Source organism: Pinus tabuliformis, chromosome 5_1, assembly GCF_031772625.1.
Source record: "Pinus tabuliformis cultivar Carrire ecotype Pingquan chromosome 5_1, CPIR1, whole genome shotgun sequence".
In the NCBI taxonomy this organism is placed as follows: Eukaryota; Viridiplantae; Streptophyta; class Pinopsida; order Pinales; family Pinaceae; genus Pinus; species Pinus tabuliformis.
The window spans coordinates 871,045,739-871,060,208 of NC_142305.1; the positions used below are offsets into that span (position 1 = coordinate 871,045,739).

The 14,470-nt window shown below is 38.7% G+C and overlaps 1 protein-coding gene across 2 annotated transcripts in view; it reads left to right on the forward strand.

Moving 5' to 3' along the window:
* Nucleotides 1-2,991: 2,991 nt before the first annotated feature.
* The window catches only part of LOC149167597 (Tetratricopeptide repeat (TPR)-like superfamily protein), a 239,728-nt gene continuing 228,249 nt past the window's right edge, over nucleotides 2,992-14,470 (forward strand). The window contains exons 1-2 of one of the 2 annotated variants that reach the window (XM_089433045.1): nucleotides 2,992-3,245; nucleotides 6,118-6,282. In XM_089433045.1, the coding sequence (XP_089289171.1) occupies nucleotides 3,187-3,245; nucleotides 6,118-6,282 (224 nt within the window). In that variant the 5' untranslated portion in view covers nucleotides 2,992-3,186. The remainder of the gene's footprint in view (nucleotides 3,246-6,117; nucleotides 6,283-14,470) is intronic. The other variant, XM_089433044.1, reaches the window with a different exon arrangement.

Below are 14,470 nucleotides of genomic sequence, written 5' to 3' on the forward strand. Positions count from 1 at the left end.
ATTTATTTATGTTTCTCTTGGACTAGAAAGAAACAATTAAAGTAAAAAATTCAGCATGTCCAACAAAATCTCCCACAGGGCAGAATTCTTTTGACCTCAGAGAATTGTAATACCTTCAAAATGATGTTAGAGAGGCTCTTCGAGAAGAGAAAATCACAATTCACAACCTTCGTAGTCATGAATTAACACATTTAATTCAATGCACACTTGCAAAGTGCAAAAGTGCAAAAATTAAGAAGTCTGAAACAAATTGCTTTTCGGTTAATGCTTGGTTTGATAAGGAATGCAAAAAGGCAAGGAGAATGTGGAAAGAGTAAAACAAGGATAATATAAAGCTCAAAGCTTACAAGTAGTTATTAAGCAATAAAAAGATTGATTTTATGGTTTCAAGGAGGGAAAAACTACTAATCTTCCTTGGGAAAAATAATCCAAAATTATTTTGGAAGGAGCTCCAACCAAAAAAGATACATTGGAAATAAAATTACAACTTCTAAATGGTTTGAATGTGCAAGACAAATCTATGAGCAAGATCCCAAGGGTGACCCTCACTCCTTGGTCAACAATGATACTGAACTCTTCATGGTGCAAGAGGTAGAGATAGGTATCAAGAAGTTGGGTGTTGAAAAAGCAAAAGACATAGCCGAACTCCAAGCAGAATATCTAAAGTGGGGCTAAAACATTCTTTCACCTCACATTACAAAAATTTTCAACAACATCATACAACAGGGGCTCCCCACAGATTGGACCACTAGTCCGGTAATACCTCTTTTCAAGTGCGGTGACATCAGTAATCCCTCCAATTATAGGACCATCATGATAAACCCTTTGTTTGCAAAGCTATTTGAAAGCATGCTAGAAAACAAAATTAGCAAGTGGGCAGGAGAAAGAGATAAGCGTGCTAAAGGGCAAGCAGGTTTTAGACCTAAATGTTCGACAGTTGATCATTGTATAACTTTAAGGCACACCATTGAAAAAGTTTGGGAGAAAAAGGAAGAAGTCTTTTGTTGCTTTGTTGACTTCAGAAAAGCGTTTGACTCGGTTCCTAGGGATAAGCTTTGGCACAGAATGGAGGAACTCAGGGTTCCTAAACATTTGAGAGCAGCTGTGCATAGGCTGTATGAAGAGGCGAAAGTCAAAATTAGAATTTTCACTAGCATTTTTGAAAGTTTCAGAAACGATATCGGGGTCAAGCAAGGTTGTCCATTGTCTCCTACCCTTTTTGGTTTATATATCGACAAGCTTGAGGAGTGGTTAAATTCGCAAGGGGGTGATGGTATCTATTTGGGAAAGTTTGTTATAAGACTTCTTTTGTATGCAAATGACTTTATTCTGCTTGTTAAATCGACTCTTGGTTTGCAAGAGCACTTACTATCCCTTGAGCATTTTTGTAGAAGTGTGGGGATGCAAGTCAATATCAGTAAAACAAAAGTAGTGGTTTTCTTTAAGAAAAGAAAACATAACCAACATAAGTTCTAATTTGAAGGCAACATTCTGGAAGAAGTTGCGGATTACAAATATCTCGGAATTGACTTGAACAAAAATCTAAGCTGGAATGTTTGTAGAAAGAAAAGAACTTTGGGGGGTTGGAAAGCATTTAATGCTTTTCAAAACAGGTGTAGAGAGGCACAGTTATGGGACTAGAAAACCACTCAAACTCTTTTTGGGCTTCTGGTGATTCCGGTGATTCTCTATAATTGCGAACTATGGGCCAACAATACATCTGACATGCAGTGGAGACAAATTGAGAAAATTCAAAAGTGTTTGATTACAAACAAATTCAAGATTAAAAGTGCAGTTCCATATGCTATATTGTTAATTGAAACATAGAATGCTCCTATTGAAGCAATTGCTATGGTGTGGGTCATAAGGTATTTAAAAAAAATTGAGCAACTGGAAGGGGTAGATGGCTTAAGGTTGTCTTTAATGACAGTTTGTGCAAGAGAAACAATACTTGGATGCAACAAAATAACAGATGGTTTAGTAAATGGGGTGTTTGCTTAAACGCGTGTCCCATAAACAACAAAGAGATAAAAGATTTTGTTATGGAAAAGTTCCACAAACGTACTTGGGATAAGGAGCTAGGAAGAAATAAAAAGTACTATATTGAAGTGTTTAATCTCACTCATAGTCATCAACCAAAAGAATACATAGAGGCCAATATCTCTTGGAGAGCCAAAATTCTTATTGCTCAGTTAAGGACTAATTTTCATCAACTCCGTTGTGAAACATGGCACTGGAAAATGCCAAAAGAAGTGTGGGAGGAAAGAGTATGCATTTTTTGTTCTTTCGGAAAAGTGGAAACAAAAAAACATTTTATTTTAGAATGTGAGCCCTTCAAAGACAACAAGGAAAATTATGCAAATATGCTGGCAGCTAGCTCTTGGGATAATCTATTTAGCGAGGGGTTTGTCGAGAAGCTGGGAACATTTATTTTGAAACTTCATAGAAAAAGAGCCGAATACATCAAGCAAATGAAGAAACACTGTTCCATAGGCTATCTTTAACCTCGTGGACGTTAAAATAATTTCTTTCTTCTTTCTTATACCAAACCAAAACATTTTTAAGACACTCCAAACCATTTTTTTTTAAGATTTACATTTTTAATATTTATTCTCTTTTACACAAAATTATCACCCATAAAAAAATGGAGTTGTCTTTAGTGTGACTTTTTAGAGTTTCCGATGCCAGAATCCAGCGTAATAATTTGTGTTGAAATCTTGAATTGTGTTATTTAGACTAGTTTTTCCACTATATATATAGATTGAACACCTTTAAAAACCCTAGGGCACTTCTATTGTGCAAGAGTTATCCATCAAACTTGTGATTTCAATACCAAATTTAAAAAAATTAGACCAAAAAAATATACAATAAAAACTTAAAAAAATTCACACTAAAAACAACTCTTAAAAAAAGCGGCCTAGCGGTAATGGATGTACTAGCTTGCTAGCGGTAAAGCACTCTAAATTTCAACCCATTGCAACAACAAAACCAAGTCGGTCTATTATAGTCAATTTATATCACTTTTTTAAACAGAGTAGCTCAGTGCCGTGTTTTGCGACCGCTATCACCACATACACACTGAGTGCTGCTGGATATGGACATGAAGATGGGTAACTCATAGGATGCAACATCGTTTCCGGGGTGGCAGAGTACGTTTGGAAGCCCTGCTGTTGGGTTGCGCTAAATATGACGATGACTCTACCTGTTATCTCCAATTTGGTGCACTGCAAGGGGATTAGTACAAGGTACTTATTCTTCTGCAATTACTATGCTTAAAATTTATATTTTTGCAATTTGTAGTGTTGGTATAATGTTTGTACGCGAATTGCTCGTAAAAAACCTTACAGACCTCACCAAAATGGCATTGCTGAAAGGAAGAATGAGACCTTGGTTAAAATGGCTGGTGTTTGCTTCAAAAGTTCAGGCCAAACGTAAGCCGACAAGATTTTGGATAGAAACTGTGGATCACTCAAATTATCTTCTAAACTTAATTCCGATTAAAGAAGTATGAGACGTGACTTCTCTTGAGAAATGGAGTGCGAGATAGACAACTTAACTAATTACGAGATATAAACGCAGAACAAAGTAGACTTGTTCTGTGACCTGTCTAGCTTTGGTCAAGAGGAGAGCTTCTAAAAGCCCAATATCTCCATCTGGAGAAAAGACTTGAGACCAAGTCTCCTTTCAATTTGAAGAAATGGTTCGTCAAATAAACTTGTTCTCCATATGTAAAAGAGTCAAGACTTGTGCTAGCCATATACCCCCATGTACTAGTGGTAGTCTTTTTGATGTCTGGAGTCAGTCGATGCTATATTGAAGACAAAGGAACACAAATAATGGAAATAACTGAGGCAGAGTTATTCAGTATGTTTAAGAGCACCAGAACATGGAAGAGTAGATATAGTCCTACTATTGAGCAACGTAGCATTAGTTAGTTGCAGTGAGGGAGTGGGCATTGGCAAAACCAAAACAATTCTGCTCAATAAGATACGGGGTTTACTAAGTCAATATGACATGACTTCCGGGAAATTGCCTATCAGTTATGAGGGCGGAATTTCTGTTTTTCCATTTTGAAGTCCTCGCCCTCACTATAGATTGGGGATTGATATGTCTAGTGTAATGTAAAGGATATTGTCTTTATGTTTTGTGTAATGAAGTGTTGATGAACAAGGAATTGTGTGGACAGTTTGCAATCACCCAGCTTTCTTATAGTTGTTTTCAGTCAATATATATAGACTAGCAAAGAAGTGAGGTTGGTCACTCTCCATGAGTCGTATTGTAGGTTTGTAGTCCTCTTGAGTCTAGGAAGACATGATGCTATCTACATATTCTCTATAATAATCAATAGAGCATACTTTCTTATTGTTGCTATATGCGTATGAACTTTGTATCTATGAGATTGCATGTATTTATACTCTCTACTGATTCTGCATCAGAAGAATCCATGCTTTTTAGTTCTGTAATGCCCCTTTCCCATCTACAGGGGCATGAAAGGTTTGGAGTCGTAGCCTGTCTTGATACCATGGGCTATTGATAGGAAAAAGGGGGTCAATGGAATAAATAAATAAATAATTAAATAACGGTGGTAAAATCCACTTTAGAAGTAAAGTGACCCATGGTTTTTGCTCACCAGGCATGGTTTCAAAGGAGGAAAATATTATAAAATAGAGAAAGTAAGCTCAAGGGGAGATATGCGAAGAAATTATTTTGTGAATTGCTAAGAAGCTCGAGCAACTTATTGGTTGAGGGAGAAACCCTCATTATTTTCCAGTTTCGGTGTTGAAATATACACCCTAGCTGGTGGAGGTTGGTTTCGGTGGTTGTAAATCCACCCTAGCTAATCATTAATCTTGCAAGTAGTCAAAGTAATATATGCAGGAGCTTACAAAGAGAGCCGAATTATTGTGCTTCATGTTGAATCTAAGAACAACTGTAGTTGCTGAAATTGTGTTTTCTCATAGAGCAAGTTGGTCTCTGGTGAAGGGGTCGAATTGTTGATCAACAAAAGAGGCAGAGTTCCATCCATTGAAGGCCGAGTTGGCCTAAAACCCGGGTGCGATTTGCCAGTCCTTGCCAAAGGCCATGTTGCTTAATTTTTCGTCAATCTATGTGGGATGAATTTTTGTGAAAAGGGGGCAATTTGTCAGGCCTAATTGTTGAAGTTATAGGAGCAGATTTTTGCCTTTCAGACGGGGCTGAGTTTCACTAGATGAGGGCCAAATTGAACCCTAATTGTGGGGGCCATGTCACTTCAACAAAAGGGGCGAAAAATAATCCAAGAGGCTAAAATTGTCAAGGTTTTTGGGATGCTAAAATGTGGGCTGAGTTGCTTAGTAAAGTGGGCAAAGTTCAATTGTGATGCCAGGGCTGAGTTACTCCGTAAAGAGGGTTGATTTCAATTGTTAAGGAGGCATGGATTTGCACTAGTAAGGAGGGACGAATGGTCATTTGCAAGCAGGCCGAATTTTCAGTTGAAGGAATGAATCATCATAAATTCAAGGGCAAGCATTTTTAGGGTTTATTCACTAGGTTCTATCGTAAGAATTTTATGTAAATTTCCTCCCAAGAATTCCATTAATAAAATATTGTCGGAGCTGCAACATTTCATCTAATTTATGGGTTTTACATTTGCAATTTTATATAATGTGCTGGTAATTTCTATTGTGCAAGTTTTACTGTATCTTCGGTGAAGAATTTGATGGCATAATTTCTTGAGCAAATTCCCTAATATTTTAATCAAATAATACTAAGGGATATTACAAGTTCTTTGTTCATTTGTAGTAGATATGGTTTTGCTTGATCGTTTTGTAGTTTTACACATTTTAATCTCAAATGTATGATAACCAAATTTTCAACAACATCAACTTTTTTATAATTCCTTTAGTTAATTGTAATAAGTTTCTTTTAAGCTTATTATGTTTGATTTTGTTTGGTTTATTTGAACTCTTTTAGCATTTGATTATCTTTCAAAAAGTAAGGTGGTATGCTATTTTCAAATTTTGCAGTGACATTGCCTTGAGTTGAGACAATTTGATTTGTGCCTTGTTGTTCAATGGCAAGAAACTTACAATTTTAAAACACAACTATTTCACTTTCCATGTCATTGATGTTGTCCAGGGAACAACTGTATTTTCGGGGACGAGGAGGATTTGTAGAGTTCGGAAAATTTCAAGGTCTAACATTGTGCTTTCATGATCAAACCATGAAGAGAAGCAACTTTGGAAAAATCAATCAAAATGTCTTGTCTTTGTCAACACGGTCTATGCAAATGGAGTTGAAAAGGTAGATTCCTCTGATGCAAAACACTTTTGAAATTCTTTATTTTATTTTCTCATTTGTGCCCTCTTAAATGGTTTGGCAATATTTGCATTACGATGGTGTAATGTTTTATAAAAGGATAGTCTCCAAACCCCGTTGTAAAAATGCATGCTTAGATATTTTTGAAATATGACCTAAAGAATCAAGGGAATGCACTTGTAATTATTCATCTTTTCAGATTTTGTCCATATCCTTCTATTTCATCAGAATTTAAAGATGCATGCTTTAGAGCTTTTTAAGATATATGAACTAGGAATCTAGGGAATGCACTTGCATTTCTTCATCCTATCCCTTGTTTGGTTTTGTCTATATCCTTTCTATTTCATCATAGTTTTTAATGAGATATCTAACTTTATGTTTCCCTTAGACTAGGCCTCCTACATTATAATGAAGTTTAGCTAGAATAACAATGGTGCTTTGTCAGAGCACAAAAGTGTTTTGCCTACTATCATTTGTCGTTTTATTTATTGTTATTCTTAAGTGTTTGTTGACTATATAAATTTATGCCACTGTACATCCCTCATCCTTTAATCCAAGAGTTTCTATATTAATTATTCACTTTTACTCCTAGTTTTTTTGTTTTGTTTTTTAACCAGAAAGAGTAGTATATTTATATATAAATCGTGCTTGTTTGCGTCCAAAATCGGGATTTTACATCAAAATTTTGAGCCTGCTAAGGGCTTCTGAAAATTTATTTGTTCCCCATCCCTTCTTAGAGAATTTTTCCCCAAAAAGCCAAAATAATTTCCCATAATTGGTATCCTGTGTCTATACATTCTACAATACTGATGTAATAAATATTTACTAGTGAAGTTTGCCATTAAAAAGCATCTTTAAACTAAGATATAAAACATATTACTCCTCCATCGACGTTGGACTTTTAAGATCGAGTCAAGTATATTCTTCATCAGTCCTCAGGCTATTCTCTGCCACTTTGAGCTTCAGTTGCTCAATTTGCTGTCTCAGCATGTCCACCTCATCCTCTAGTTGCTGTATGCGCTCCTTTTTCTTGATCTGCTGCTCCTACATTTCTAGCGCCTACTTCTGTTGCTGATGGATGCACCTCTACATAATTGCCAGATCCTCTCTGAATTCCATATGCTCTTGCACATAACCATTACAGATATGCTTGTTTCTGCCACCCTCCAGAGCTCTGCCCTCCCTCAACCCCCTTGTCCAAGGCCGACAACAACCCAGGAACCAGACAATGAGCCCTCCTCCATTGAGTTGCTCTTCACACTCATTTTCACCACCTGGGAGCTACTAGAGTGACCAATCTCCAAGGTGCTGCAAACCCCCCACTCAGGATTGTTCAAAGCAATCAACCCAATGCCATTGTCATGCTTCACAACGAAAATTTCGCCCTTACTAGCACTCAGCTTCCTCTCACGACTGCACACACCACTGGTTACCACCCTTGTGGCCAACACCCTGACCAGAATCCTACAGAAGTTACACAGTGACCTTAGCCTCGGTCGTTGGGCCTTCGCAGAGACCACCCGAGCAGATAATGACCAAAAACAATGACAGAAGATCAAACCGTTACCCAATTTATAGACGATGTAGGTCCGAATTCTAATGCAGGACTAGAAATTGGTACTCATGATGCTGAGATCCAAATGCTCCACCATTATTTCCCATCTTCTCGCTTCGTCCTTCATCCTTACCCACGCCTTCCTCCCATTCGCGATCTGAGCAATTCAGATTAGAGGGATTAAATGCTTCTCATCGTCATCCATTTTCTTACTTGCCCTTGTGCTGGAACGCTGACCATTGCAACTGTTTCTCTGCTGTGAGGACTGGGCTCTCACTCTGTGAGACCTCCTGGTACCAAGTGTAGGACATATGTGATGGGAGAAACCACACTGCAAAAGCAAGTCGAGCCAAACTATGCCATGAGGCGCGAGGACAGGCCGGGCCGAGTTAAGGCCGATGAGACAGGGACTGGGGAGCAGGGGATGGTTCGGTTCGAAAGGAGGCATCCCGGATTGAAATGAAGAAGGGTGATGAGGGATAGCGATGAGAAATGACATGGAAGAAGAGGGGAGGGGAAGGAAGGGCCGGGGAGGAAAACGAAGAGGAAGAATGGAGAGAGGGGGGAGCAAGGGGTATATAGGTGCTAACCCCAAATTAACCTTGTTTCTTTTATTTCCTAACCTCTTGATCCAACCAAGAGTGCCTTCCCCAGTCCAATGTTTGTAAACCTTTACCATGTTTAGGGAATGTATAGTGTTTCCTCTATTTCATTCACTATACTTCTTTCTGCATTTAATCGACAGGCCAAATTTGCTTGTTTATATGCTTCCTGGTTATTCCTTCTTAGGATGTGAAAGAATGACATTAGATCAAAGAGAGAAATCATATCTTGGAATCACTTAATGATTTGGTTTAGATTCATGGTGTTTACTGATGAATTGTATTTCATATGTTTTCTTATCAAAATAGAGTCTCCTAAGACTTGGATCTTCCTGATGCCCTTTTTTGGAGCCAGAGAAAGTCCAAGGAATAAACCATAAGCCTCAACTTGATTTTTTGTCTTCCTTCCTAGGCCCTAAGCATATCTACCTTTGATGTTTCCTTCGGGATTAATGAGAATCCCTCCCCCTCTTGCCACCCAACACTTTTACTCCTAGTTATAACTTATAACCCTTTGAGATATCCCACATGTTTTCCTTTGCTTTAATGACCAATCTCGAAAGTGCTGCAAACCCCCGACTCAAGATTGTTCCAGGCAATCAACCCAATGCCATCGTCATGCTGCACAACGAAAATTTCGCCCTTACTAGCACTTAGCTTCCTCCCACGACTGCACACACCACCGGTTACCACCCTTGTGGCCAACACCCTGACCAGAATCCTACATAAATTACGCAGTGACCTCAGCCCCAGCCGCTGGGCCTTCACAAAGACCACTCGAGCAGATAATGACCGTAAACAATGACAACAGATCAAACCGTTACCCAATTTATAGAGGATGCAGGTCTGAACTCTAATGCAGGACTGGAAATTAGTACTCATGATGCTGAGATCCCAATGCTCCACCATTATTTCCCATCTTCTCGCTTTGTCCTTCATCCTTACCCACACCTTCCTCCCATGCGCGATCTGAGAAATTCAGATTAGAGGGATTAAATGCTTCTCACCCTCTCCCATTTTCTTACTTGCTCTTGTGCTAGAACGTCAACCACTGCAACTATTTCTATGCTGTGAGGACTGGGCTCTCACGTTGTGAGATCTCCTGGTACCAAGTGTAAGACATATGTGATGGGAGCAACCACGCTGCAAAAGCAAGTCGAGCCAACCTATGTCATGAGGTGCAAGGACGGGCCGGGCCGAGTTAACGCCGATGAGACAGGGATGGGGGAGCGGGGGATGGTTCGGTTCGAAAGGAGGCATCCTTGATTGAAATGAAAAAGGGTGACGAGGGATAGGGAGGAGAAATGACATGGAAGAAGAGGGGAGGGGAAGGAAGGGATGGGGGGAAAAGTGAAGAGGATGAAGGGAGAGAGGGCGGAGCAAGGGGTATATAGGTGCTAACCCCAAATTAACCTTGTTTCTTTTATTTCCTAACCTCTTGATCCAGCCAAGAGTGCCTTCCCCAGTCCAATGTTTGCAAACCTTTCCCATGTTTAGCGAATGTAGAGTGTTTCCTCTATTTCATTCACTATACTTCTTTCTGCATTCAACTGGCAGGCCAAATTTGCTTTCTTATACACTTCCTGGTTATTCCCTCTTAGGATGTGAAAGAATGACACTAGATCAAAGAGAGAAATCATATCTTGGGATCTCTTAATGATTTGGTTTAGATTCATGTTGTTTATTGATGAATTGTATTTCATATGTTTTATCATCAAAATAGAGTCTCCTAAGACTTGGATCTTCTTGATGCCCTTTTTTTCGAGCCAGAGAAAGTCCAAGGAATAAACCATAAGCCTCAACTTGATTGTTTGTTTTCCTTCCCAGGTCCCAAGCATATCTGTCTTTGATGTTTCCTTCGGGATTAATGAGAATCCCTCCCCCTCCTGCCACCCAACATTTTTACTCCTAGTTATAACTTATAACCCTTTGAGATACCCCACATGTTTTGCTTTGCTTTAATGCCCTCGTATCCCTCTTTTGGTTTACATTTCTCATTGACCTATTATACTTTCATCTTAGGAACAATCAAAGCAAGTGAAACAAGGCCAAGCTTAAGAAAGCATAATCTTTTAGGAACTTTTCTTAATAAGTTCTTGTCAGGCCAGGAGGTAACTCCTCAAATGAAATTGTGTTATTCATTTAGGTTGTTCATTATTATATACAAGAGGGAGTGACTGTTCAGTTCATCTCCCGATGACTCTTCGTTTCCTCTATTATTTATTTACACTAATTACAGTTGGTCACCCAATCCCTATGATTAGGTGTCAACATTTCCCCCCTTAATGTGAAGGGATGTTGGTGAGTCCAAGCATCATTTTGTATCTTTCAAGCTTTTCTCTTCCAAGCGCTTTGGTGAAGATGTCTGCAATCTGCTCATTAGTGGAACAATGGCGAAGATGGATTCTTTTGGCCTCAACATGATGTCAAATCAGATGATATTTTGTATTGATGTGCTTTGTTCGATCATGGAACTTTGGGTTCTTGGCCAACTTTATTGCTGAGGTATTGTCAATCATGAGTGGAGTCGATTGTACTTGTTTTACCTGCAAATCTTCCAAAATTTCCTTGAGCCACACAATTTCTTTTGTTGCCTCCGTTGTTGCCACATATTCTACCTCTATTGTGGAATCTGTTGGAACTAATTGTTTGCGTGATCTACGGGAGACAACCCCTGATCCAAGACTCATAGCATAACCCGAAGTAGATACCCCAGTTTCTTTGTCTCCATCGAAGTCTGAATCAGAGTATCCAATTAAGCTGGAGTTGCTCACCTGTGTATACTTGAGTCCAAATTCTTGAGTTCCCTTCAAGTACTTTAGAACTCTTTTTGCAACATACCAATGTCCCTCACAAGGGTTTTGCATAAACCTAGAGAGGATTCCAACAACAAACGAAATGTCTGGTCTGGTAGTAGTCAGGTAGTTGAGACTTCCTACAAGCTGTCTATACTTTGTTGCATCCTCAAATTCTTTTCCTTCAATGGATGTGAGCTTTAAGTTTTGTTCCATTGGAGTAGTCAGAGGATTGCATTCGGTTATGCCAAACCTGTTCAACAGATCTCTAATGTACTTCTTTTGAGAAAGGAATATGGACTTCAGATGTTGAGTTACTTCAATACCAAGATAGTAATGAACATAGCCCAAATCAGTCATTTCAAAACCTTTCCTCAATTCCTTCTTTATGGATGCAATGTAGCTCTCATTGTTTCCTGTCATCAAAAGACAATCTACATATACCACAAGATATACAACTGTTTTGTCAACCTTCTTGACAATCAAAGTTGCATCATCAAGATCATAATGTTTGAAATTGAGTTTCAAAAGATGCTCAGTTAGTTTTTCATACCAGGCTCGCGATGCTTGTTTGAGGCCATACAAGGATTTCACAAGTTTGCATACTTTATGTTCATGTCCTTTCACAACAAATCCTTCAGGCTGGGACATAAAACATTCTCTTTTAGGTCTCCATTCAAGAAAGTAGTTTTTACATCCATTTGATGGTCTTTCCAACCGTTCTGAGCTGCTAGGGCAATGAGTGTCTGGATGGTGGCCCATTTTTCTGTGGGGGCAAAAGTCTCCTCATAATCGACCTCTTCCTTCTGTGCAAAACCTTTTGCCACAAGCCTGGCTTTGTGCTTGTCAAGTGAGACGTCAACTTTATACTTGTTCTTGTAGACCTACTTGTAGCCAATTGGTTTGGTTCCCAATGGAGGATTAACCAGCTTCCAAGTGCCATTCTTTATCAGGGCATTGTACTCCTTTTGCATTGCTTCTTTCCATTCATCATGAGAAGCAACTTCTTTGAAGGAAGTTGGTTCAAAATCTGTAGACAAATTCAATTCACAATCATAAGAAACATCCATATCAACAGGTGAGTTAGAGTCATCTACATCACCTCCATTTTGTCGGGTTGAATTTCTAGTTCCTGTCTTTCCAACCTCATCAGGATGAACACTTTCAAGTGTCTTTGTCAGCCAATTTGGGGGACCTTTCTGAGATGGTCCAGGTTGCTCCGTTGATTGGGTTGGGACTGAATCAAGATTGAGTCTCCCAATTCTGTCAATCACATCACTCAAAGTATCATCTGTTGTTGGAGTTTCATGGCGGGGAGAGAGTGCTTCAGAAGAAGATTACACAGGTTGATCTAGTATAGGAATCCCCCCTTCAAGATGTGGTATCTGATTATCAAATTCTTGAAATGATTTTGCATTTGCGAATCTATCCAAGCGATCAAGTTGCCACTCAACAACATTGTCAGTTTTGGATGATTCAAGAAAGATTACATCTCTAGATACAACAAACTTTTTATTGACTTCATCATAGAGACAATATGCTTTGGAGGTATTTGAATACCCTAGGAAGATACGCTTACAACTTCTTGCACCAAGTTTGTTTCTATGTACCTTTGGTATCAAGGCATAGCATGTGGAACCAAAGACCCTGAGATGCTTTATCGAATGAATGTGCCCATACCACATTTCATAAGGAGTCTTATTTCTAATAGCATTAGATGGACATCTATTCTTTACACATACAACACATAGAACTGCATCAGCCCAAAACGTCAATTTTACATTTTCGAAAAACATCGTGGAACGCACCATATTTAAGATTGTCCTATTCATTCTTTCAACTACTCCGTTTTGTTGGGGATAATAAGGCACAGTTGTTTGATGTTTGATCCCATGTTGGCGAAGATAGTTTTCAAATTCATTTGAGGTGTATTCTTTTCCATTATTTGTGCGAATAGAGCCAATATGAGATTGTGCATCATTTTCAATCCATGTATGGGAGTTCTTGAATGTTTGAAAAGCATCAAATTTGTTCTTCAATAAATAAACCCAACACATTTTGGTGTAGTCATCAATAAATGTCGTCATATATTTATTTCCATTTGCAGAAGGAATAGGCATTGGACCACATAAATTTGAATGAATGAGTTCAAGTTTTTTATGTGCTTTGGAATATGAATCATGAAAAGACTGTTTGCTATGCTTTCCTAGAATGCAAGCATCACATTGCTTAAGTTTCCTAGGAATTGTAGGCAAACCAGTAACACTATTTTTCTTCAACAAGCAGAGGGTGTCATAGTTTAAGTGTCCAAATCTAGCATGCCATAATAAACTTGATGGAAATGTACCTTCGTCATAATGAGAATTGTATGAGAAATTTTGTGCATGAGCAGAGGTACCCTGCAACTTGAGAAGCATTTCTTCTTCTATCTCTGTCATGACAAGTGAGTGGTCTGATGCTTTTCTCACCTCAAGCTTGCCATCAAACATATGAATGGAGTTCTTTTGTTGGAGGATGTGGACCAAGGACAACAAGTTCCTCCGCAGTCGTGGGAGGTATAAAACATGATGCAGAAGAAAGTCTGGAAGACCAAGCAATTTAAGCCTGATTTTACCAAGCCCCGATGGCTTGAGTTTTGATTTGTCTGCAAAGTATACTGCTCCATTGTTAGGTCCCTATACTACTAGTGTAACCCCTTATTGTTATTAGTGCACCCCCATTATTATATTGTTGTACCCATTTAGTCCCCATATTGTTATTAGTGTGCCCCATAGAAGCCCACTATTGTTATTGTTATGCTTTTACATTATTGTTGTTATGTCGGCTCTGATTATATTATGACCCCATAGACTCCTATATATAGAAAGAAGGTCTTGTCATTTGTATCATCCAAGAATTGTTCATTTGTGTAATGTAAAGGAGGTTGCCCCCTCGAAGAGGCTTATTTCTAAGGTGTTGATATTTCTTTTCTATCTTTTTGTGAGCTAGTTTCATAACATTTGGTATTAGAGCTTTGGATTCTAGGGTTTCGCTGCTCCAAACATATCATCCTGGCATTTTCAATATAACTTTTTTTCGGCGACATTTCTGAAGCTAAAACAAAAACCCATTTGAGACAAAGTTTTGCTGAACCACAGGTCCGAATTTCAGATTTTGTCTCGCTATATTATCAGAGATATGATTTGAGGAAGGTAGGGTTTTTGCAAGCTCCAGAATTCCAT